The following is a 27,733-nucleotide window of genomic DNA, read 5'->3' as shown; positions in this document are numbered from 1 at the left end:
ACTTATTATTGTGTATTTCTTCACCAAAAATATTTTGAGATCTAGAACTGGATCTCAAGGAAAACCGTTATTCAAATGTTATACAGTCCTAAATCCGATGGGTGGCACAGGTTTGATGTGCGTGGTCTTTCGAAATCTTGAGGAATGGTTAAATCTTGTCTAGGGTTTGCGTTGTTAGACAGAGATAGAAATGTGTCGGTACTTGGTAGGCACGAAAACCGTGCGATCGAGACAAGAGAACTGTTCACTAAATATTAAAGGATTTCAATTTTTTAAATTGAAAATGTAATTCGAAGCCTCAATAAATAACAAAATAAATTAAATCATTAATTATAAAAGAACACTTTTTTTTAAATGTATAAGAAAATTGGTAAAAGCCGTATGTCACATAAACTCCAGCGGATCCTAATGAGGAAACGGAAATAGAGATTTTGACATGTATACAATGTGTCCGTGCACCAATGTCGGAGACTTAAGGGGGTAAATATGGGGATTTTTATCGGCAAATTACTATCCCAATTTTCTCTTGGTATGGAGGGGTACTAAAATGGCAACCATTTTTTTTTTTACTTCGCAGATCAGGCACCTGAACTGATTTAATCATTGCTATCGATGTAGACGTCTTAGGAAGACGAAAGAGGTGTCATTTGAAAGCTAACAATGTAGACAATGAGTTTATGATACATTTTATTCAATATCTTTTTAACAAAATAACAAAAATATAATAATATAAAAATTATAATTTTTTTTGCATTTTTTAGTTTTTTTCATGAAAACTACTCTGTCAAGCTAATTTTTTTTTAATGTTTTCTCATAATACAGGATATTTTCATTAATTTTTTCATATATTTTTATAAAAAGCTTTACAAAACATATTTTTAGGTAAGTTTATGTTAAATGGACACGTAAATTAATGTAAAGAAAGACTGGCGAACATTCACCGCACTTAATTTGCTAGAAAATGTAAATCCCGTGCGTCACTAGATTTTTGTCTGTGTTTCATTGCGTGTAACGCATAAATATTGATAGAAATGCAATTTTTCGAAAATTACTAATTCAATTGATTGATTTAATTGATTGACTGATTTAATTTATGTTAATCCTGTCAACAATTACAAGCATCACCGTTTAACGTACCATCTCCTCGTCAGTGATAGGAACATCATCGTCGTAACCATTGTTTCTTCTGTACCAGGTGTAAGTCGGCGGGGGGTTTGCGATAGCGCTGCATGTGATGTTCTTCCTGAAAATAGTAATATAACATAAAACAAATTAAATGTACTAATTGTACTAATGAATATACTAATGTAAATAATGTCAATCACATGGCGCACTATAATAGATATTTTGCGAGATTGTAATTTGCTTTTTTAAAACTGCTTTTGTGTTATTGTTAAGTTTTGATTAACGAGAATATTTGGCTTTAGGTCAATATACTAATGTAGGTAATATACTAATGTAGGTAATGTAAAATAATGTCAAACACATGTCGCGCTATAACAGATATCTTGCGAGATTATAATTACTTTTTTAAATCTGCAATTGCGTTATTGCTAAGTTTTTATTAACAAGAATATTTGGGCACTTGATGAAGCGCATGATTAATGTTCAAAACGAAGTGATAATCAAATTTCAAGCTTGGCACAACAAAATTAAACTTCATACTGAATAGTGATGTGCTCAACAAGTTAATAAAACTATTAGCAGTATTCTATATCAATATCTATTGCCATTCTTAACGCCGCAACATTGAAACAAAAATAAAAATTATTCATTAAATCAATTTGAATAGATAAAAACATCGCATTTTCACCCAACATAATATGTATGTTTTTTCTTTGTTTCTTGTAACAAACAATGGTTTTTATTATACTCAAGTATTTTCAAACGAACAATTTATTCTTTGTATAATGAATAACAATACAATAAAATCAATTAATCGTTAATGCTTACGTTTCATTCATAATTGCGTAAACTTCTTCAGTCTTGTATTTCGTGGTGTCGATCGTTCCCGTGAAGTTGTTATACAGAATCGGCTTATCTAAAAAGTAATTGAGAAAGATAATTAACTCTTCTGCACAATTTTCAAAAACAAAATTTTCAAGTTTCTGTGAAATGGTATCTTGAAATCCAAGTATTTTTTTTATTTTTTTATTTTTTATTGCCTAGATGTGTGGACGAGCTCACAGCCCACCTGATGTTAAGTGGTTACTGGAGCCCATAGACATCTACAACGTAATTGCGCCACCCACCTTGAGATATAAGTTCTAAGGTCTTAAGTATAGTTACAACGGCTGCCCCACCCTTCAAACCGACACGCATTACTGCTTCACGGCAGAAATAAGCAGAGTGGTGGTACCTACCCGTGCGGACTCACATAAGTAAACATCTTTTGAATAAGATGCAAGAAGAAATAAAAAAATAGCCTACCTATTTTTATCAAGTAATACTAATTTATTTAAACATGTCTGTTTATGGTGATATCACTTCGAATGTAAAGTATCATTGTGGAATCAATTACCTCTCAAACTTTGGATTGAACAAACTTCGTTAAGCCGGTATAAGTATTTCCAATTTTTAGTGATGTATTAATATAGGTTTAAAAGTTAACAATTGATATTTGTTTTGATAACATTGGTGGGCAAATAAAAATAAACAAATATGTATTTAATAAGACGAATATTGTATAAATCATCTATATTATAGATGTGTCAGTATTTGAGTGCAAAGCTCTTGAAGTAATCGTTTACTGCAACTTAAATACGGCAAATTGAATGACAATAGCATTAAAATAATTGTAGATTCAGTTGTATTATTGACTATCGTTCACTTCGAATTGAAATTCGTGATTGATTCGTGGCATAAAGACAGAGCTTTCATGACCTTACAGAAATTACGCATATTGCTGTGTTTCTTATTTTCCGAGCTTTTTATTTAACTGTGGAAATCGATATAATCATCGGATTAAAAAATGAAAATTTCTAATATGCAAAACGTTTATCCACAATTATGCAATATACTTTTTCTAAAAACTTCAAGTGACGATGCAAACTTTTTTTAAATGGTAATAAGACGATTGATTTTTAATATTATTCCCTACCAATCTTCAATTCATTTAAATTTCATTTTTTCGAGAGAAAATTGAAAACAGAATTATATTATTTAAGCATTATAGTAATATACTACAATATATAATAATATACTATAGTAATATATTAGTAATATACTATTGATCGCCATTTTATTTCGCAATCCCTATTCATCCGAAACTTATCAAGGCAATTAGCAATTTCATCGCAAATCACACCAGCATATAAAACAAAAATATTAATATTTAGAGGCATATACATATATATTCCATTTATAATTAGCGAGAGTGTAAATTAGCCAAAGTATCGATATCTGAAAAATTGTTGTTTAATATAGTAATAATTGTGGGAAACATTATTGAAACTAATTTCCCGTGAGGCTACAAAATATGTAATATGTTATTAATTAACTAATATTATTATCGTTAGTTTATTACACGAATTTAATTAATGTCTGTCGTGTCTCACAAATGCTTATGAGCAATGGATGGCCGCAAAAACATCATCACATAATTTAATAATTATACTTAATATAGTTAATACATAGTACATAACAATTTTTAGATATTTTTTTTACGATTTAGTAAAATTAAAGACACACTGTCTGATTTCATAGGATAAATAGAAGACATAAGGTGACTGTATTGACAATGTAGTGGTTTAATCTTTTCACGACCATTAATGACTCACAAAGACGCATATTACCTGGAGCCACTGCGGTCATCCACAGTGCGTTTCTAGAGATCTTTTTTGCCACGTACCATCCGGCTATGGAATGAGCTCCCCTCCATGGTGTTTCCCGAGCGCTATGACATGTCCTTCTTCAAACGAGGCTTGTGGAGAGTATTAAGCGGTAGACAGCGGCTTGGCTCTGCCCCTGGCATTGCTGAAGTCCATGGGCGACGGTAACCACTCACCATCAGGTGGGCCGTATGCTCGCTTGCCTTCAAGGGCAATAAAAAAAAGAAGATTATCTAAAAAACGGTCTAAGCATTCCCTTTAAGTGAATTACTATTATATAATTCATTAACATATTTAAGGGCACATTTTAATTCACTATTGAAAGCTAAGGGATTCAAGTCACATAGTTATCAAACGTCAACATAATGTTGGAAGTAGATAATCGTTTTAAAAGTTGCTTTAGAAACTCTGTGCTTACTTTAGTATAGCATAAGAGGTCATTACTTTGGCCCTAGGGAAACAGAGTAATCTCAAAACTAATTTTCTACTTTACCAAAATAGTTTCTAGTATATTTGTTCCATTGTCAAAGGAGATATATAGTTTAGTGTCCTAACAATGATCTTTGAAAAAATATATTATTATTATAATGATAAATTGTTAATCTACAGTCTACCACCGTTCCGCTTATGTCTGCTACACTATAAGAAAAACCTTGAATGGCAGGATAGATATTCTTATAAATTAATGTGTATTAAATGTACTAATGTGTATTACTGGTGGTAGGACCTCTTGTTTACTGGTGGTAGGACCTCTTGTGAGTCCGCACGGGTAGGTACCACCGCCCCGCCTATTTCTGCCGTGAAGCAGTGCGTTTCGGTTTGAAGGGTGGGGTAGCCGTTGTAAAACTATACTGAGATCTTAGAACTTATATCTCAAGGTGTGTGGCGCATTTACGTTGTAGATGTCTATGGGCTCCAGTAACCACTTAACACCAGGTGGGCTGTGAGCTCGTCCACCCATCTAAGCAATAAAAAAAAAACGTTTAATAGCAATAGTAATAACAGTAATAAATATTTACTAACAATCACGGCACGTTAACTGGTCCCGTGCTAAGTTCGTAAGAACTTGTGTTACAGGTACCAGATAACGGAAATAAATGTAAGATTTTTATTATACACATACATATATTTAATATACATTCATAAGCCTGGAAAATACATTTTTTTTATATTTATCATACAAATATCTTCCCTTGGCGGGAATCGAAACCGCGACCCCTTGTGTAGTGACCATGTCACTTACCACTACATCAGCCGGCCATTAAAATTTTGTCTTAGTTATTAATATAGTTCATCTACAGATTAATAATCCAGCTTGCAAATAGCTCACAAAAAGTGATTACCGGATTTATGGACTCCAGAGTCTGAATGCTACCTGCTACTTGAGATTTTCATTTATATACTAAAAGGCTGTATTTTTTTTATATTAGAACGCGCGCTTACTTTGTAGCAGAAATAAGGATGCCAGTTAATACGATCTGCGAGCACGGAATATGCCCGCATAATTTGCATTCCACTTTAATCTCATCAGTAGATGCGAATAGTATTTCAAATTTTTTATTATTATTTGGTGAGTGGTTACCGTCGTCCATGGATTTCAGCAATGCTAGGGGCAGAGCCAAGCCGCTGTCTACCGCTTAATACTCTCCACAAGCCTCGTTTGAAGGAGGACATGTCATAGCGCTCGGGAAATACCGTGGAGGGGAGCTCATTCCATAGCCGGATCGTACGTGGCAAAAAAGATCTCTGGAAACGCACTGTGGATGACCGCAGTGGCTCCAGGTAGTATGGATGAACTCTACTCCGGTGGCGGGCGGTGCGATGGTAAAAACGAGATGTCGGTATCATCTCGAAGAATTAATAATTAAGCTGAGATCGTTAAAAATATGGAACGTTTCTAATATAAATATAACTTACGTAGGACAGAAAGACGGACTGTTTTGTCTGTGTAGTAGGACAGCGCCTTTTGTCTAACTTTGCACACGTACAGTCCGACGTCAGCGTGGTTCAGATTCTTGATCTCCAACGAGTTGTCAGCCCTGTGCTCGTACTTTTTAGTATCATCTGTAGTGATAGTTAGAATTTTAGTTACTCTGACTAGTGTAAGTAAATGACTGTACGTAACTGATACTGTAAGATTATTAAACAAACGATGATACATATTTTTAATATGAGACAACGGAGAAGATTCGTACGTCCTCTGAAATGCAATTCAATTAAAATATTTCATTTATGGTAGATTAATCACAAACCGTGATCTAAGGATTATAGGTTTATAAGCATTTCAATTTGTATTTTGAACTTTTTAGAAAACGGTCACAGGTTATTATAATATTACTATTAAATAGATTTAAATCTCTTGATTATATAAAAATAAGTTTAAAATAATATATTTAGGGGTTTTTCATTTGTTTTACTTTAGATGCGTGTGCTGCGTGTTGATTTTTATAAATTTTAATATATAATTTCGTTTTATCGGTAATGGTTGAACACTCACTAGGGATTCGAGAATTTTCTTTGTACCAAATTACGACCGGTGTCGGATGTCCCTTGGCTTCACAGGTCAGCACAATTGATTTTCCTTCTTCCCCTTCTCTTTCAACATTCCTGTTAGTAATGTTCACCTTTTCTGTGAAAACAAATTGTAATTTGCATTTTAATATCTATACTAATATAAATATATTATATATTTATCTATTCCGTGGTTATAACTACTGAACCATGCATCCGATTGACTTAAAACTTGGTATCCATGTAGAAAATACATGTACTTAATGGATAGGCTAATATTTATATGAGTGTTGGACTCCCTAATAATAATGACAATAAATAATAATGTTAATTTTAAATGCCCAGCGAAGCGGGCGAGTACGGCTAGTAGTTTTTAAAGATTGTTATCTTAATTCTTGTTCCGATATAAATGTTAATTTAAACACAACAAATTAATTATCATACATAATTTAAATTTCCCATGTGAATATCTTTATCTTTAACAAGCGACCCGCCCTCGCTTCGCTTCGGAAACATTAAAAAACACATGAAACCAAAAAACAAAAATAAAAAAAAAATAAAAAAAAGTAGCCTATGTTCATCAGGGACAATGTCGGCTTCTAATGGAAAAATAATTTTTCAAATCGGTCCAGTAGTTTCGGAGCCTATTCGAAACAAACAAACAAACAAATCTTTCCTCTTTATAATATTAGTATAGATTCATCTTTAATTCATTGGAGGATATTCCGTAAATGAAATCGACGGTATTATCGAAGCACAAAAATTATTATACAAACCTCCGACAATGAATTGTATGGTTTCACTCAAATCTCCAGACCTGCAAGTCCAGTTACCGTTGTCCGCAATCTTGATGTATTGGATGATTAACGGCGCATGTTCCCCTGATTCCTCAACAATTCTTTCAACGTATACTCTCTTGTTTTTCAAAGATTGCGCTTCTATTAGTTTTCCCGAAGGAGAGTACCATTTAATTGGCTGAAAATTTAATTATGTTTTTCATTTTTACATTCTTATCTTGGTCAATAGCAATGTACCTAAACAGCGTTATAACCATTGCTCTAAGAATATGTTCAGTGTGTTTTTGATCGAAATATTCTTATTGGTTTTAAAATAAAATAGCCTTGTGGTTCAAAAATAAAAAAACTTTTTTTTTTAAATGTCATACAGTCATATCATTTCCGTGTGTAAAATAGTAATGGTAACACATTGCTAACAAATTGTAATGGTTAATAATATATTATTAATAATATATTATTAACCATTACAATTGGTTATTAATTTCATTTTAATTTAATTTCATATTAAGAAAGTACAATAGACTTACTCTTTAACTTATATAGGTATAACCTGTAACTGCCTATTGATTTCTATTTGTCCAGAATGTTTTAATGAAGATCTGACATCTTGCCGGTTCTGATCAGAAGATCCTGACTGCTACAACTATTACTACTATAGGGGTCGTACTGATCACCTTAATTTTCCATTTATTTTCCCCTTAATTCCTACCCTATGGTGGTATACCTCCAATATCTATATATTGGAGGTCGTGTTGTATGAGTTGATACTACTGCAATTTAGTTCGTTTTTTTTAGCGGTATAGTAGAATAGTTGTTACACCAATGTCATTGGAATTAAATCGTTTTAATCGATAATCTAAAGGCAGTTGGCATCAGTGTGCTTAGTGTGAGATTTTTAACTTATGCGATCGAGAAGTTAAATGTACAAATTTGAGTTAACTTTTACGCGATCGAGAAGTTAAATGTACAAAATTAGAGTTAACTTTTACGCGATCGAGAAGTTAAATGTAAAAATTAGAGTTAACTTTTACGCGATCGAGAAGTTAAAATATGTGCACTAAGCCCACAGGCTGTGTTGCCTATTAGACGGCTAAATACTCAATACCAAGATTGTCATGTGCTCGGTCAACGTTCTATTCCACAAAAAGAAACGATGATTTGAAAAGTACAAAGCAATTTAAATTTTATCTTTAGACAAACTGCCTTTGAGTATTGGAGTACCTATTAAAAAGGTGTCGCTTTCAGAATGACAATTAGGGAAATACAGAAAGTAAGAATCTTTGTAAATTAAGAATACAGCCCCGTTCAATTTATTATTCGAGTTTTTTTGTCAATAATATTTATTTTGATTCAAGCTTTTAGAATTTTATAAATTTATTATTATACATAGCTCAAATTCTAGTAAAAGGGTTTATATTTTAAGCTGGAAAATCTATTATGATCATTGTTAGTCCAGCAGTGAATAAGAAGATACTGGCAAGTAACTAATACTATTTTCTGATTAAGTGAATGATTAAGTGATAATTTATAAATGGAAAAAAAGAGGTACCTCTACTAAATTTTTTCCTCTGCAAAAAATCGCCTTTCTCTCTCCAGTATTGTAAATCGTGGATCGTGCCAATATTTCAAGAAATGGCTCATCGTCGTCCACCTCCGTTGACAAAACTGCGAACAAAGAAAAGTATTTAATTAATTTTTAGAAGCGATGCTTTAAGTGTCAGTTCCTTGTAGGTCACTCAGTAAAAAAATATTGGTCCTTTCCAAACATGAAATTTCTTTAACAATAGATCCGTTTAGGTCACAGCGACGGGTCGATTTTACAGTTGCACTGGTCTTCCATGTCAATAATAATAGTACTAGAATATTATACTTTTATTGCCTAATCTACTGCTGGTAGAGCTTATTGCAAGCCTATACGGGTGGGATACTAATTTCCTGTCCTTTTTTACCCAAAAACTGCCATGGGTTTTGGTTTGAAGGGAAGGACAAAAGTTATTTTTTATCAGCCCACGTTCGTCCACTGCTGGATGTTCCCCAACGTTCGCCACAATAACCGGTCTTGCGCACCTTGTATCCAAAGGATTACCGCGTTTTTAGCAGGTCATCAGTCCACCTCGTAGGAGGCGTATCAACTCTGCGCTTAGCGGTACGTGGTCGACACTCCAGAGTTTTCGGTCCCAGCGGCCATATGTTCTACGAGAAGTGTTCCCTACCCACTGCCACTTCAATTTTGCAATCCTTCAGGCTATGTCAGTAACCTTAGTTCTTTTGCGAACCTCTTCATTTTCGATTCTATTTCGCAAGGAATATCCGAGCATACCCTTCGAATGTCCTTTCCATTACTCTTTGAGTGACTTTAAGCCTTCTGATAAGGCGTATTGTCAGCGATAACATCTCACTGCCGATGGCATAACTGGCAATATACACTGGTCCATAGACTTTCGTCTTGAGACACTGCGGTGTTTGGGATGAGAAGATTTTACGCAGTTTCCCAAACTCTGCCCATCCAGTTGGATTCGACGATTGATTTCTTCCTCGAAATTGAACCTATTACGTAGTTAGACACATTGTCCCAGGTTGCCGTACACGTCGACAGCTTCAATTATATTTCAAGCTGGCAGACGTCATTCCCCTGTTATGTTTATAGGCTCTAGTGACCATGTACCATAAGCTCCTCCAATGACATATAGAGCAAAAAACAAGTTAGCGAAAAACTATATAAAATTTCAGATTTCGCAATGAATTTTTTTACTCACAAAAGCAAGTAATTTATCAAGGTAAATAGATTGCTAAAATTTCGTAATCATGATTTCAGCATATTTGACGAACCAATTTATTTGTACAAATACGTGACTTTTGAAAATTCGAGCCCTAAAAAGCTCGAAATTTAAATTACAAAAAAACATTCTTCATTCCAATAAGTAAGCGAGAAATAAATCATTTTGACGCTTATTACTGAGATGAGTAATGAGCGACGGTAGCTTCGGAGTTTTTTAAACAAATACAAAACACGGCTGTAATTAGCCACAAAAAGAAAGCTTTCTGTATGGAAATTAACTATTTAGTGCTGGAAGATTCTAGTGAAATCTTTCCAAGGGCGGCTTATTTTAATTAAAGAGAAAACAAATTACTTTGAAGAACAAAGTAAGTAAGTATTGTTTTTTAAGAAACGAGTGTTTATTATATAAAATATTATTATAAATGTACGCAAAAAGATCTTGTTATAAATTTACTGAGATTTTTAAGGTAATTATTCTGAAAAGTAACTTTTTTGTGTATTAACAATCCGCCTTGTATATTATTATGTACAGGAATTATGTACATAATAATATACGGTTTGGTGGTCCAAACATTTATGTACACTTATATCAATCTGATACTTAATTTTCATATATAGTATTTAAACAAAGAATTTTACTTTTGGGAACAAACCTGCTTTAAAACCCTTCTAGAAGATAAGGGTTTATACAACAGTTTTTGCGCAAAAAAGTACCTACACTGCGGCTTTGTTTGACATTGTTTTCAATCATAAAAAAAAACAATGTCAAGCAAAGCCACAGTTTGACATTGTGTAAATTTGCTTGATAAACGAAACAGGAGTTAATTTTTGTATTGAACTAAAATTAATTTTATTCGAGCTGTTTAGTTATTCCCAAGAATGTGATGCTTCGCCAAAACCAGGATTGCTCCGTCTTATGTTTCGCGGTGCTCGGAAAAGTTATCTTGCTAATGGACGCCACTCAGCATTAAGATGAAGTTCGTAACTTTACGCCCCGGCCGCGACCAACTCAGACCACTTCTCGTATCCTTAATGTTTTCTTACAAGCATGCGACACCCATAAACAACTAAACAGACTTAATTCCCTGCCTTGTAATAATTACGGGACTGCCACCGAAAATGTTTTAATCTTAATTATTTTTGTAACTTAATTCTGTTAATGGCAGCGGGCGTTATGTACGATGACAGTTTATGTAAGTCATTCGTTTTGTAAAGCTTTTAATTTTTTTTTTTTTTTTTTTATTGAATTTTTTTTTTTTTCGGAAATAAAGAAAACTTTGTATTCATTCACCGGGAGCAAAATTAGGCCCCATGAAGAATGTAAAGCGCTCGGCGGCGTACTGAAAATTCGTTTTGGCTCGTTCCGGGGAAACGAGTGAACAAATGACTGTGGTTCTTTTAAATTAAATTCGGAAGACACGTCGATGTTTTGTTCTTGTTAAGCTAGCTCCCATCCAATATTTTAGTGTCGAGTTATATTATCAAGTCAAATGTTTTAAAAGCGAGACGACAGCAACACACAAAGATGAGAACTGTTTTGGCGTTCTGTTAATTTAGGCATACGTCTGTCAGAAACTTTTACTGAGCTTGTGTTTATAGTAACTTGAGATTTTGAGAGCAATTGTTACTAAGTTGTCATTCAAAACGTCATATTTAAGTTAACGTAGAATATACAAGTAGTTTTGAATTTGAAATATGTTATATTATACGCTGAGAAATATTACGTGTACTTCCATCAGTAAGAAATTCATTTTCCACAAAGTCAAATAATATGGAGATTGCTTGAAGACTTAAGTGGCGTCTTATCCCAGCAGCCTTTCAAATTGAATGTGGGAACTCTAAAATTGATATTTGACCGCCGACATCATTCGGGTTTTACGAAAGAGCTTTTCGACTGTATTGCGTAAGTTCCGTTCAAGCAAATACATTTTTAGGAACATCCCTTGTTTTTAACTTCAATGGGAGGTCGATGGTCGGGTTTCAAATAAAATGCACTTTTTTGAAGAGATAAAACAGATTTCGGTCGGTTTTTGGGATTTACCTTTCTATTGTTTGATCGCTCTCGATTATTCCAATGCTAATAAAAAATTCTATCCGCTGAATCCGAACAAAGTTTTAATTACGACGCTCTTTTGTTTTCCGCTTGACTGACTGCTTCACATTCAGAAAGTTCGTTGAACTTTTGTAAGATTGTATAGAAAGTCGAACAGGTAGACAAGTTCACTTTTGATTCATGTATTGGTTTGTTGCATTGAAATATCTGAAAGGCGTTGAAAGCTTCGAACGTCTCGGAATTTATAGCGTTCAAAAGTCAAATTATTTTGTGAAAATGATTTGTTACTTATAACAACTTAGTTATAGTAAATGCACACGTTGAAGTGACACATTTTGAAGACGTCGTGGCCTAAAGGATAAGACACCCGGTTCATTCGTATCAAGCGATGCAACAGTGTTCGAATGTCGCAGGACGCTAGCTTTTCTAACGAACTACTACGTACTTTACAAATGTTTAAGAAGGACAATTAAACAATCAAAGAATAACATTGTGTAATAAAAATTGAACCCGCAAAATTGTAGTTTGCATAATGACATCTTGCAAGTCCGCACGTGTAGGTACCACCAACCTACCTATTTCTGCCGTGAAGCAGTAATGCGTTTCGGTTTGAAGGGTGAGGCAGCCGTTCTACTGTAAAAACTGATACCTTGAAACTCATGTCTCAAAGAGGTTTGCGGCATTTACGTTGTAGATGTCTATGGGTTCGGGTAACCACTTAACACCAGGTGGGCTGTGAAGCTCGTCCACACATCTAAGCAATAAAAATAAATAAAAAAAAAACATTCCGCACAAGTCTATCCACTGCCCAATAAATGTTCTAATAAAATTATCGATGAATATTTTACGTAATACTACCAACTAATTGCCATTATAAAGGTATGAGTCCTGTTAGCATAGACAAGTTTATTAATGAACTAATTAAATTTTCTTCGAAGAGGGAAAGTGTTCGAGGGTTCATAATCGTCTTAAATTACAATGTATAAGAGTATTCAATAACTAATGAACCGGTCAAACTTGAATCTACCCTCTCAATTAGCGATGTAAACTTAGTTACTTCAACATTACGAAGGTAAATATTTACAGAATAGGACCGACTTGAAACGTAATATTATTGGATTAGAGTGTTCAAATATTTGAAGGAGGATATCCCATGTGAGATTTACCTTCCATAGACAGTGTGTTTTAGTTTATTCTTTAAAAAAACATGCATGTAATCTTTATCTTAAACATTACTTAAACTAGAAATGTAATGTTATCGCATGGGTCAACGTTTAAAACACATAGGAACACCCTATATTTCTGACCAAATAAGTTTTAAAAACTTGAGGATAGGGGCAAAATATGTAATATACCGTAATGTACCAAGGAATCAAGTCAAGATGAAACTGTAGTGTTTATAAATAGCCGATATTAAATTGTGTGAAGCGATAATTTTGCTATCAAAATGTTTTCCACTTTATTGACATTAATGACGAAAATAAAGGAAGGTAAATCCCAAAATAACTAGTAAAACTCTGACTATGACCCATTTGCAGCACTATTTAATTGTAGATAAATACTAACAACTTTAAACGACCAAAACCGACTACAACAATTTTCCGACCCACAAAATATCTCGAAGTTCCAAATTATATTCATTAGGCACTTTATTTGTTAAATTTAAGGGGTTTATATCATCACCTAACGCTCGAGGTGAGGAGTAATACCTGTCAGAATGATTTATTAGCTTAGTCTATTGGTTGGTGCTCAGCGAGTAATGTCAGCTACAGTGTTGCTTATTTATTTAGCTGTTCTAAAGGAAAACGAAGTAGATGAAATATCGCAACCTGTGTTATTTAGACCACTGTAATTTGGAACCTGTGGTGTTGGAGACGTCTCCTCAGAATTCCGTGGACCGCACACCGTACCAACATTTCGATCCTGAAAGAGCTCAACATCAAGGAGAGACTATCGTCAACAGTCCAATTACGAATACTCAAGTTCTTCGGGCACATCACTCGTAATGAGGACTCCATTGAGCGGTTGGTGGTGCAAGGGAAAGTCGAGGGCAAAAGATCTCGCGGACGATCTCCAACACGATGGACCGACCTCATAAAATCTGTGACTCACTCCAACATAAATGTTTGCTCTCACTCTGCGAAACATCGTGCCACATGGCGTCGCATCGCGAGAGCATCGGTATCGCAGGATCCGACTGATGCATGACCACGACCACTCTGTCAAGAGTGTACGAATAGGAAGAAGTATTTGGAACCCCGAATACTTCATCAATGGATATAACTAAATCCATTGCTTGCTATACAGCTATCATCCTGTTACATTTAAAACTGATTTTAACGAGGGGTGAAAGGTTTTTAAAGGCGTGAAAGCGATATTACGCTTAACACGCGACATTTATCTTTGTAATTAAAGGTCCGTTTTAAATGCTCTGAGGAATTGGGAGTGCTCTGAGGAATTGTTCGAGATGATACCAGCATCTCGTTTTTACCATCGCACCGCCCGCCACCGGAGTAGAGTTCATCCGTACTACCTGGAGTCACTGCGGTCATCCATAGTGCGTTTCCAGAGGTCTTTTTTGCCACGTACCATCCGGCTATGGAATGAGCTCCCCTCCACGGTGTTTCCCGAGCGCTATGACATGTCCTTCTTCAAACGAGGCTTGTGGAGAGTATTAAGCGGTAGGCAGCGGCTTGGCTCTGCCCCTGGCATTGCTGAAGTCCATGGGCAACGGTAACCACTCACCATCAGGTGGGCGGTATGCTCGTCTGCCTACAAGGGCAATAAAAAAAGAAAAAAGAAAAATATGGTATTAGTATCAAGAGTTCGTTGATTTTAATTGAACTTCAATTAAGATTACTCCATTCGAATACCCGAAGAAGTTTCTTTGTTATGAGATTTTTTCCATATTGTAAACTTTAAATGATTCTCCTGTAAAGTTGCAAAAATGTCGCTTAACCAAATAGCTTTTTACCCTTCGATATGATATTGTAAATGATAACTAGTCGCTAATATTGTTTTCTCATTTTGGTATGGTGAAATAATGAAGGTTTTCAGTTTGTAGCACAGAATGCCCCCTCTCAAGTTCGGATGCAGCATTCAGTTATGTCTTTGGGCTCCAAAAGCTACCTAACATCAAGTAGGTCATGAGCTCGTCCGCGATCCACTGTGCTATGTTTTCACTTACTTTTTTTGTTTTCTTACCTATGCTGATAGCCTTGAGAGGCTATTTCAGCTTCGCCCTAACATATAGGTGAATACACGGGGCTCAAACTGGAGTGATGCTAACACTGACCCTAGCAAGAGCAGTGCTTCGCAGAATCTACCACCGGATCGGAAACGCGACCCACTGAGAAGATTCGGCGAGAAACTCAGCGGGCCATGTCTGTGGGTTAATTCGCTCGTCGAGCCCTTCGTCACAAGGGACGGGTTCGACGAGGACGGTGACTGGTTCAATTACTCACGTATAAAATAATGATTGTATCATCACCGTGAGCTGAGAGCCATCACGCTATTAGGCAGTGCAGTATAGTCTCGGCCGGAATATTCTTTATTTTACGTACACAAATAAAACCGAAAATAAATATGTTTTGCCTTCATTTTTTCTGAGCTACGCTTTCCGGATCAAACCAGTGTTTGCCTCGAGAATATTAATAATGTGTTAACACGATCACTTACATGATATGATTGATGCTCGCGAGAATATTTTGAAGAAATCAACGCTCTTATTCATGAAGGCTTACCACCCAAATAATAATTGAGTAGTTGGGTGTCATAATTGTTATAAATTTGATGTTTAATGTTTTTACTTTGGTATCTAATAAGAATATAGACTGATTTTGCTTTCAGACGAAATTTATTTTAATGTAAAGCGTTAACGTAAAATATGTTGCTAATATAAATGAGCTATCTCGCTGATAAAGTTATTCTTGTACAGTTTTGAATATTGTTAAGTTGATTATGTGATCAAATACGCATTAATGTCAGATGTTAAAAGGTTTTTTTTTTAATTAAGCGAAGAAAGATATGAAAATTACAAACAACAAAACTAATGTCAAAAACAGATAATTATATGTTAAATATATGTACATAATTATATAGTTTTGAACAATCTCTATTCTCAGGGATGACTCGTTCCAAGTATACGGAACTCAAGTAATTAAACCCTTCCTGTCTATTTGACAGTTAGTTTTTGACAGTTGGCAGGACTTTGACAGTTAAACTTGAATTTGAAAAATTCATATATTATGTTTTCGAGTACTTCGAGTACCTCGTACTTCGTGTACTTCTAGTTAATTCATTTATTGATGATTGAACGATTTAAATTCGATTGTATTTATCATTTACTTTTTTTTTAATATGTCCTTTTACATTACACGTATTGTCGACTTTAAATGTCAAATACCTCTATTTGTACTTGAATTATTTACAATCATTTTCAGAAAATTTAAAGAATCAAATTATAAATAAGACAATTGATGTTATTTGTCTTGAAAGCTATTTACATAAGCTTAGTCGGGATCCACTAATTTATAAGACAACAGACTTATGGTGGTTATTTTATATCTAGATATCTGCTCACTATATCATCAAAATTTCCATTGCACTAGGAAATTTTGATCTAATTTTATTTTATTTTTTATTGCCTTTGTAGGCAGACGGGCATACGGGCCACCTGATGGTGAGTGGTTACCGTCGCCCATGGACTTCAGCAATGCCAGGAGCAGAGCCAAGCCGCTGCCTACCGCTTAATACTCTCCATAAGCCTCGTTTGAAGAAGGACATGTCATAGCGCTCGGGAAACACCGTGGAGGGGAGCTCATTCCATAGCCGGATGGTACGTGGCAAAAAAGATCTCTGGAAACGCACTGTGGATGACCGCAGTGGCTCCAGGTAGTATAGATGAACTCTACTCCGGTGGCGGGCGGTGCGATGGTAAAAACGAGATGCTGGTATCATCTCGAACAATTCCTCAGAGTACTCCCCATGGAACATACGGTACAAAATACAGAGGGAGCCGAAGTCCCTCCGCAGACCCAGAGGCTCCAAACGATCCGAGAGAATGGGATTATCGACAATCCGAACGGCCCTCCTCTGTATGGAGTCAAATGGAAGAAGCTGGTATTTGGGAGCCCCGGCCCAGAGATGGGAGCAGTACTCCATGCGAGGCCGGACTTGTGCTTTATAAAGCAAAAGTCTTGGTTGCCGGAAAATTAAAGTTAATAACGACCAATTAAAGGCGATAGTGGAAGCTGACGATACTTAATCTATCACTAAATAAAAAGCATTTTTCAACGTTAGTGTCAAAATAATATTTATCCATTTGCTTCAAATTGGCAAAGTAAATAAATTTGATAAGTGGGTGCCGCACGAACCTAAAAATCGCCGGCGCTATGAACGCATTAAGGTATGCCTTGCACTGCTTAACAGATACAGAAATTAATGGATTTTGAACAGTACTGAGACTTGTGATAAAAAATAGATTCTTTTTGAATATCGTGAGTGGTCATCATGTTATTAGACCATAGTTCAGCATCTAAGCAATGCCACAAACGGAAAATTACAGAAAGTCATGGTTATAGTTTTGGTAAATGGTACCAGTAGTACTGCGAATATGTACTGTGAGAAACAGGACACAATGATGGACAAGCTCGGGGATATCCGGCCGCTGTTGATTAATCGCTCGTCCCCGCTGCTCCTAGAGGACAACGATCAACCTCATACTGTACAACAGACGGTGTCTAGGCTACAAGAGCTAAGGTTGGAAGTTATGTGTCATCCACTGTACTCATCAAGCCATGCGCCGACGAATTTCTACTTTATTCAAAGTTTAGATAACTGTTCTTTTTTTTATTGCTTAGATGGGTGGACGAGCTCACTGCCCAGTTTTGTAAGTTAGTTTTCCACCTTGTTGTCTCTCGTCACATAAAATTTACAAAGTATACATACATTACACAGTTTTAAAATTATAATTAAAATAAATTTGTCCACAGACTTGTTGTCATGTATGGAAATGACGGATTAATATTCGTTGTCCGCCCGACACACATCGAAAATTCCATTATTATTTTTCAAAAATAAAATGCCTTTGAACGGTGGAATAGCTAATCCCAGTAAACGTAGAGCATTCTCATCTCTAATGGTAGCCAGTAAAACCTTTACAGCTTAAAGTATTAAAATTAATGCGGTTTATTTTAGTTATAGCTTAGTTTACATAAAATGTTAACATTAAGTTTTATATTACTGAAACTTATTAGAAACATGTAATATCAACATCTGTTGTTTTAAAGAACAATAAAACTGTAATGTAGAATATGTTCTAATGATTTGATGACAATAATGATGGCAATATTGTCCACTCTACTAATTATTCTGTTTGCATACCGACACTTATTGTAGTTTAAAGTTTAATGTTAAATTTTTAACAATCTCATGACATGACAAAAAATGTTTAAACGCATATAAAAATTACTTAATAAACTAATTGGAACATCAAAATTCAAATTTAATTCTCAGACCGCGTTGAACGCCAACTGAATCTGTCGAATCCGCATTTTATCGAAATCCACGGGAATTGTAATATAATTTCTGGGAGCGGGCTTCTTGGGAATTGTCAGGTACAAATATGTATATGAATGGGTATCGATTTTTTTTTCGTAGCGAGTACTATAATATAAACCCGGACGAGATGGTACCACCACCCTGGCTATTTCGGTTTCGACGCACTAATGCGCTCGGCTTGAAGAATAGGACGGTCATTAGTCTATACAATCGAGACCTAGTGAACAGAAACATGAGGTCTCCACATAGATGGTGGCATTCACGTAGTAATGTCTATGAACTCCGATAACCAATTGATACCGCATGAGGCGTGAGCTCGTTTACCCATCAAAGCAATAAAACACATAATATAAGTATATATTTCAATCTCTGGTTCCCATAAAGGGGATTCTGGTATGGAGCCAGATACAAAGAATTTGATCGTTTAACGTTTTGACCGAACTACTACTGATTGATGTAATGAACACACAATTTTAAATTTAATAGAAATTTTTCAAAATGACTTTACCTACTCTGACGTCAAATATTTTCATAGCAAAATTGAAAAACTGCCTTCAGCTATACCCATTCAAATTCCTGACACGGGCTCTGAGCCGCAAGCAAATATGAATCATGTCTAGTACGTTTCGTCGCCATACTGGCATGCGAGGGAAATATATAAATTGTGTTTATCTCAAGAGAAAATAACACTTTGTCAGTGTAAATTACGGTTATGTTTTTTCACTATGCGGCACGGTGTTCCTTTGTGAAACATCTTCAAGGAGGGTAGCGAACGTCTTTGTTTTACGTATCAGAAAAGAACAATCTTAATCATGTTGAAAATGACGGACGGACCCTTCAATGAAAACTTTCTATATGTGCACTGATAAGATTTTGTTTTTTTAAATTTTTTATTGCGTAGATGCGACATACCACCTGGTGTTAAGTGGTTACCGAGGCCCATAGATATCTACACTACAACGTAAATGCCGCCACCCACCTTGAGATGAATTCTAAGGTCTCAGTAAAGTTACAACGGCTGCCCCACCCTTCAAACCGAAACACATTACTGCTTCACGGCAGAAATAGAAAGGATAGTGGTACCTACCCGTGCGGACTCACACGAGATCCTACCACCAGTAATTACCCAAATTATAATTTTGCGGGTTTGATTTTTATTACACGATGTTATTCCTTCACTGTGGAAGTCAATTGTGAACATTTGTTGAGTATGTATTTCATTAGGAAAAATTGGTACTCGCCTGCGGGATTCGAACACCGGTGTATCGCTTCAACACGAATGCACCGGACGTCTTATCCTTTAGGCCACGACGACTTAAAGCTGCCTATTTTTGTAGTTTCCACTAGTGCGTCTTATCGTTTCTTCTTGTTTTTATCAATGTCAGCACTTCCTAAATTGCCGATGTCTGTAACGCCTATTCAAAGTTCGTCTTACATTTTTTTCGTGAATACATAAAAGAGTGAGCGAGACAAAAGTAAAGTACTAAGTATTCTATAAATACTTTATTGTGTTAGTCTCTGTCGGGAATACAATGGCTTATACATTTGTTATGTGGCTGTGTAAGTAACGTTTGCTGTATTGTTTGTGTCATTAGAGTTTATCTTCGCCAATGTTTCGTAGTAACCTGCCCGTAACGGCGGGTCACGTAACGAAGTTAGCTCAATTGGGTACCGCCTGACGGAAATGTGGGAGAAAAATGGCCGACGATACTTTATTTCTTCGTTTTCGCTCAGAATGGTCTTTGTAAATCTATAATTGTTTCAATTCTTCAATGATTGTTATTTTTTATAATACATAGTTTTAACAACATTAGTTTCATGTGTTTACTACTGTTTGTTTATTACTGTAGGACCTCTTGTTAGTCCGCACGGTTAGGTACCACCACCATGCCCATTTCTGCCGTGAAGCAGTAATGCGTTTCGGTTTGAAGGGTGGGGCAGCCGTTGTAACTATACTGAGACCTTAGAACTTATAATAATATCTCAAGGTGGGTGGCAGCATTTACGTTATTAATGTTTATGGGCTCCGGTAACTATTTAACACCAGGTGGACTATGAGCTCGTCCACCCATCTAAGCAATAAAAAAAAAATGATTATTTTTTTTAAGCAGAGGAGATTTATCTGGTAAAAGAAGAGATCTGGATCTCGACTGAATCGATTGCTTTATAGTTTTAGATTTTCACATGTTTAATTATTTTATGCGAATTCTCAAGAACAACAACACAAAGACCGACCACTCAGACTACCGAGTACAAAAACCTGGCCGTTGAAAGATATACTCACCCAGAAATACTCAAACTACGTTTCCCACAAAAGCTTGAGTTCTTGGAGTATTTACGTGAAATTTTAAACATTCATTAGCTTAGCTCATTATGTTAAAATTCTAAGGATTCACGTTACCCGTTACACATTGTACATTAAACAATGTATCCGGTAACTTCTCACTACCCTTAAAGAGGATTAAAACGGGATTTAACTTGGCTTAGTTAAGTACCTTGTATGGGTTGCTGCTTAGATGTTGCATAATATAATTCTTCGAACGTTATTTTTTTAACCTTTTATATATCCAAGAGTAAAATAAGAATTCACCTATTAATAATCAGTGAAACTTGGTCACCCTCCATTGTGACAATTGCTGTAAAAGTACTAAAATGTTAATTCTATGAAATGTATGTACCTACATACGCACTACTCGTCGTCCGGAGCCCGGGACACCAGTGCTAAGAGGCCCCTATTGTGTTGTGCTGTGCAATTGTGTGTGCCCAAAGTGAGTGTGTTTGCATCTAGCGGTGTTGTTTCGGCGCGGAGACGTTCCGAGCAACGTAACGCAGGACCCGGGACCAGGTGAGTTGTTCGACACTTTCTTTCCTAACATTGGTTAATTGCGGGTAGTTGTCGTTCAGCCTGGAAAAGCTGCGTACTCATTTTATTCTAAGAATAAAAACCGAGTTACGTTAGCGCCTTCGAGTCTGGCCAGCTGTGTCCGTTCCCAGTCCTCCCCTACCCTTCGGGGTTAGGAGGGGCTGATACTAAACCCGCGTAAGCCAATTTACGGTGGTGGACCACGGCAAAGTCGGGAACCCGTAAACAGTTTGTTCTAGAATTAGTACATAGTTATTTTCCTTATGCATAGTTATTTTTCCTTATTTTTTCTTTTTCTATTGTTTAATCATTTTAACTTTTACCACTTAATTATTTAAATTCATTTTGATATAATAATTTTAATAATCATATTGTAATCACCTACTAGCGCCACTGTGGCAGATTTATTTACTATAAAGTTAAGTTATTTCAATATACCCTCCATAGTTTTAATATTTTAAATTCTGTAAATATAATTTAATAAATACGGTTACATATTGGCGAACCGACCGATCTCCTTAAGTGGTCATTTATAGTATAGTTCATTTCTTATAGCTCATAATCCATTTATTATCTTTATTATTTTGGTAAATATCACGAACATACTGTAGGTTCCCGTCGTTGCTGACTGACATAGTTTTTTTGATTTATTATAATTTTAAATTATTGTGTAGTTGTAGGAGTTCTATCCCCACCTTAATTATAAGCTGGGGTGGAATCCTCCAGGTGCACTGGTATCGTGTAAGGGCGAGTGCGTTCTCAACGCGTACACACGATTGTCAATAGTTATTTTTAATTTTTCTTTTTTCTTTATTAACATTAGATTAAAGTTTATTAATTATTAGATTGAATGTTTTTCCTTTTTTTTTTTTTTTTTTGTTTTTTTTTTTTTTTTTTTTTTTTTTTTTTTTTTTTTTTTTTTTTTTTTTTTTTTTTTTATTTTTTTTTTTTTTTTTAACTTAGATATATATAGATTGGAACTCGAGCCCCAATGGTAAGCTAACTTTGATAGAGTGGTCTATTATTCGTCTATTAGTTGTTAAATTTTTACGCACACTATAAGTAGCCGGCCGCGGCGGGTGCCTGCAGGGTGGATCGTTGCAGATTAATCGTAAGTGTATTTTTAATTTTTGTTTCACTCTTGTTTTATTCTGTATTTATTACCTTATTAGTTGTATTATTCATTACTAGTTTACAAATCCTATTTTAAATTACGTTACAGTACTACTAATTAGTATTAGATTCAGTACATATTAGTTCTTAGTTGAACCACCAAGTATTTCGGTCGGTAGTCAGCCCTACAGTCACCGAATATACTTTACGAATGTACCGACAGTCGTGGGGACCAGTAAAACTTATTGGCTAAATCATGTCTGGGGGGACATCACCCCCCATAATCAGCACCCCCGGCCCGTCCCGTAAGGGACGCCAAGTTATGACGAGTCTGAGATTCAGACCTTCACCAGCAACCCGTACAGTCTCGATGGGACTCGGGACGGACAGCCGGCCCGGGCCTCCGGTCGCGGCCCAGAGGACTCTGAGGATCGAACCGGAGGAAGATATCCTTCCCCCGTTGACCGATCCCTCTGGGCCCTCTCGGCCGCGGAAGAAGGCCAGGTCCGAGTCCGACCGAGGCTCATCGAGCGAAAAGGACAAGCGTCCAAGAATAGGCCCCTCGTCTAGATCGGAGGGAGAGGAGAGTGCGACCACGTCCTCTGCACATTCCTCAACCGAATCGGTCACTCCCTCCTCATCTAGGTCCTCGTCCCCCTCTGGGAGTCCAATCCCAGCCCAACCAATTCCGAAGCCTAGGGCTCCCGCCAGGACAGGGACAGCCCTAAGGCAAGTACGATCCCCTCCTCGCTCTCCTTCCCCAACGCTATCTCCAATCCCGGTAGACTCAACCCGAGGTGCCCCCGCCCTAAGCGGCACGGCGGGCAACCTGGACTCCACCAGGTATATGGACCTCGAGTCTACCAGACCTCAACAGGTCCCTAAGCCCAACCCCACTCCCTCTACCTCCTATGCTGCCATGGCAGCTAGGACAGGTATCCCTACCGCCCAGAGGACTTCCCAATCCTCACGAGTCCCTCCCCCGAGGCCGAAGGGTCGCGCCCAGGAGGAACTGCGCCGACACCCGCCAATTATGGTGGAGGCCCTTCCAAATTGGTCCCGCCATATGGCGGCCATTAGGGAGCGCCTGGGCCGCGCACCCTCGGCGCGACCCTTCGGCGCCGGCTTTAGATTTCTGCCGACGTCGGCTGAGGAGTATAGGGCGGTCCAGGCCTACCTGTCGGAGGCCTCTGCCAGGGACGGTACCATTAAATGGTACTGCTACGCCCTGGCGGAGGAGATGCCTTCGAAGGTGGCGGTCCGGGGCCTCCCTGCCGACACCGACGAGGCAGAAATCATCAATGCCCTGAAGGAGCTGGGATTCCCGGCTCGATACGCCAGGTGCATTAGGTCCCAGAGAGGGCGTCCGGGATGCGTGTTTCACGTAGCCCTGGACCACCTCTCGAAGGACGACCTCGCCCGCTTGTACGCAGTCAACGAACTGCTGTACCTGCCGGGGGTGACGGTCGAGGGATGGCGTCCGATCCGAGGGCCTGCGCAGTGTCATCGCTGCCAGGCCTTCGGACACGCCTCCTACAACTGTCATCGTGCGGTCCGTTGCGTAAGGTGTGCCGGGGAGCACATCGTAGCGGACTGCCCGAGGCCGAGGGACGGCCCGTTTTCCTGCGCCAACTGCGGGAAGGACCATGCCGCCGTCGACAGACGGTGTGCGGTCTTCCGCAAGCGGGCCAGGATGATGGGAGTAACCGTCCCTCCTCCTGCCCCACAGGCGCCTCGGGCCGGGAGTACAGCTCTTCCGGCTTCAGTACCTGTAGCAAAAGGGAAGGGGAAGGGGAAAGGGAAAACTTCCCAGCCCCCTCCCTCTTCCCACTCCGCTCCGTCTGCGGTGGTGGTGGAGGCACTGCCATCGGCGTCTACGCTGATGGCACAGGCCAACCCGCCACGGCAGTCAATGAAAGTCCAACCTACTCCTGCTCCCCGTGGTCGCACTTCTGCTGGTGCTCCCACAATATCCCGTCCGACTAGCGGCATTACGACCCTAAACAAAAATAGGGAAAAAAACAGGAGGAAAAAACTAAAACGGAAAATAAGGAAAAGAGAGGAACGGGAGAATGCAAATGCAAACGGAGACATTCCGGTGCCTACAGTGCAGAATTCTGCACCACAACCAACCGACCCAGAGAACATGGAGGTCACAGAAAACTCCACTCCGGCCCATACGATACCAAGCCAACCATTGCCCTCGGCCCATTCGGCTGATGTGACCACTACTGCCAACATAAATAATTTGCCCCCCCTCCCCCCCCGCCCACAGCGCGAGCGGCGCAGCGGTCGGCAGGCCTCCCAGCCTGCCGGTTTTGCTGCCTGGCTGCTCACATTGTGGGAGAAATTGTCCGAGGTGATCTCCGGAGTAATCCGTGAGATCGCCTCGGGAGCCAGTCCCTTCGGGGCGCTCCTGTCGGGGTTCTACCGAATGATCGCGCAGCTCAATGGCTAGCCAGGAGCTGCGCATCATTTATTGGAACCCCGACGGGATAAAGTCCCGAAAGAACGACCTGCTTGTTCTCGCCCGGGAGTACAACCCAGAGGTTGTGCTCCTGGGCGAGACCAAGCTTCGTCCTCAGGATGCGTTCAGGATTCCTAACTATTTCATGTACCGACGTGACGAGCTTACCCCTGCCGGGCGGCCGTTCAGGGGCACTGCGGCCCTCGTCAGGCGGGACGTGGTGCATGATCAGTTGGATTTGCTGTCCTTCACATCGACAAGGTCAGTCGGTGTGAGGGTACACACCTCGGGGGGAGATATGCGGATTTATGCCGCGTATAGACCCCCGGGGCCTGAATTTCACCCTGAGGACATAAGACGGGCCCTGAATCACGACAGCCGCCCAGCCCTGCTGGTCGGGGACCTCAACGCGAAGCACGTCGCGTGGGGCTCCCGACTTAACTCAGCAGTGGGCAGGCGGCTGTTAGAAGATGCCGATAGGGGCGACTACTCTGTGGTCGGCCCCGACGAACCCACACACATCCCGACCGCCGCGCGCTATCAGCCCGATGTGCTGGATGTGTGTGTGCACAAGGGGCTACGGTGCCCCGTAACGATCGAGGCACTGTACGACCTGGGTACCCCACATCTCCCTGTCCTGGTGACACTGGGAATGGGGCTTACCCGGGTTGCGACCTCGCCCCTACGACCGAAGGTCGACTGGGAGCTCTTTAAGAGACGACTAGTCGACCTTCCCGTGATTCAGGACCCCAACACCCCTGATGGGGTCGACGATGCGGCAACCCGCCTTGTTGACTCCATCAGGGGAGCGATCGACCAGGCGACGACTCTTGTGCCCAGCGGCGGGCCCAGAGGTATACTCCCGGCCCATCTGAAGGCGAATATTCGCCGGAAGAGGGGCTTGAGGAGGCTCTGGGCGACAACTCGTTGTCCCAGGATAAAGCGCGAGCTTAATGAGCTGGAAGCGGAGCTGGCGACAAAGATTAGCACCTTTAGGGGCTATGCCTGGCAGGAGAGGATCGAGGAGGCCCGCGAGGACCCCTCTTCAGTATCCCTCCACCGGCTTTGTCGCCAGCTCTCAAATCGGCCTGCCCCGACTTGTCCACTCGTGGACGAGAGGGGCAACCGATGCTTCTCGGCTCAGGCCCGCGCCGATATCCTGGCCGAAATGCTGGAGCGGCAGTTCGCTCCTAATGACTCTGCACCCTCAGAGGCCGCATTCCACCAATCGGTGGAAGAGAGCGTAGCAAGCCTACTCTCCTCCCCGGTGCCACCGTTGGGAGATGGTGATCTCATCACTCCCAGCGAATTGCGCCTCATCATCAAGCGGATGAAGAGGCGCAAGGCGCCGGGCGAGGACGGTATTCCCTCCCTCGCTTTTTTCCACTTCCCTGAAACGGTCGTGTCATATATGACACGGCTGTTCAATTCCATTCTGTCCACAGGACACTTCCCGGGAATTTGGAAATTGGGCAAGGTTATCGCCTTGCCCAAACCCGGCAAGGACAGGAGAAATCCCTCCAGTTATCGTCCGATCACGTTGCTGTCGCACGTGGGCAAGTTGTTCGAGCGGCTGCTGCTGAGAAGGATGTCGCCGCACATCCTTCTCAGACCCGAGCAATTCGGGTTTCGTAGCGGTCACTCGACAACGCTGCAATTGGTCCGCGTCATGCATCACTTGGCGGATCGGTCCAACGCGCGCCAGTACACGGCCGCAGTCTTTCTCGATATCGAGAAGGCCTTCGACCGTGTCTGGCATGCGGGACTGATCCACAAGCTGTTGCAGAACACGGACCTCCAGCACGCCTACGTGCGACTGCTGGGGTCGTACCTGGAGGGAAGATCCTTCCTTGTCGCGGTCGAGGGCGCCAAGTCGTCGGTGCGCCCAGTCACGGCCGGAGTTCCGCAGGGGAGCGTCCTGGCACCATTCCTCTACGCTCTCTATACCAACGATATTCCCACGCTCGAGGGCAACCTACAAGCGTGGGAAGCCGACGTGAAGTTGGCGCTGTTTGCCGACGACAGCGCCTACTTCGCGTCATCCAACTTCCCCTCTGCGGCCATTTCGAGGATGCAGAGGTTATTGGACTTACTGCCCCAGTGGCTGGACCGATGGAGGGTCGCGGTCAACGTGGGGAAGACTGCGGCTATTCTCTTCGGTCCAGTCCGCACAACAGTCGTCCCGGGACAGCTCAGTCTCCGTGGCGCTAATGTCGAGTTTAGATCCAGCGTCCGGTACTTGGGGGTCGATATCGACCGGAGTTTGAGGATGACCGCCCACGCCATGTCGGCGTTGGCGGCAGCTCGCTATGCGAGATTCCTCCTCCGGCCGGTGTTGGCCTCCAGGTTGCCGGTCAGGACTAAGCTCGGCATTTATAAGACGTATGTCCGTTCCCGTATCACGTACGCAGCTGCGGCCTGGTATCACCTCATCCCGCAGGGTATGCGGGAGAGGTTACAGGTCCAGCAAAATCTGGCTCTTCGCACGATAGTCGGAGCAGGGCGTTACGTCAGAAATGACGTAATCGCCCGGGATCTAGATGTGGAGTCGCTCGAGGAGTTCATTCGGAGGCTAGCTCGTAATATGTACGAGCGGGCTGACGGTGGACCCCACGAGCATCTCCACAATATAGCTCCCTTGCACGCCAGACCACCTGATGGTAGGGCGCTACCAAGGGAGCTACTGGAACCCCCGGCTATGGTAAGATAGTCGGCTTAACCGGAGTGATATGGGAGTGCTCATAATGAGTGCCCCCATG

The 27,733-nt window shown here is 39.8% G+C and overlaps 1 protein-coding gene across 2 annotated transcripts in view; it reads right to left on the bottom strand.

Annotated features, from left to right (window-relative positions):
• LOC101741075 (hemicentin-1) overlaps nucleotides 1-27,733 on the bottom strand; it is a 129,420-nt gene that overhangs the window by 6,582 nt on the left and 95,105 nt on the right. For both annotated transcript variants that reach the window (XM_062671400.1, XM_038014483.2), the window contains exons 3-8: nucleotides 8,688-8,803; nucleotides 7,118-7,316; nucleotides 6,328-6,459; nucleotides 5,748-5,894; nucleotides 1,954-2,041; nucleotides 1,138-1,243 (exon numbers count right to left, since the gene is read on the bottom strand). In XM_062671400.1, the coding sequence (XP_062527384.1) occupies nucleotides 1,138-1,243; nucleotides 1,954-2,041; nucleotides 5,748-5,894; nucleotides 6,328-6,459; nucleotides 7,118-7,316; nucleotides 8,688-8,803 (788 nt within the window). The remainder of the gene's footprint in view (nucleotides 1-1,137; nucleotides 1,244-1,953; nucleotides 2,042-5,747; nucleotides 5,895-6,327; nucleotides 6,460-7,117; nucleotides 7,317-8,687; nucleotides 8,804-27,733) is intronic.

This window comes from Bombyx mori, chromosome 12, assembly GCF_030269925.1.
Source record: "Bombyx mori chromosome 12, ASM3026992v2".
NCBI classification, from domain to species: Eukaryota; Metazoa; Arthropoda; class Insecta; order Lepidoptera; family Bombycidae; genus Bombyx; species Bombyx mori.
Note: the sequence above shows the minus strand (reverse complement) of the source record. Positions and strands in the feature narration are given on the sequence as shown.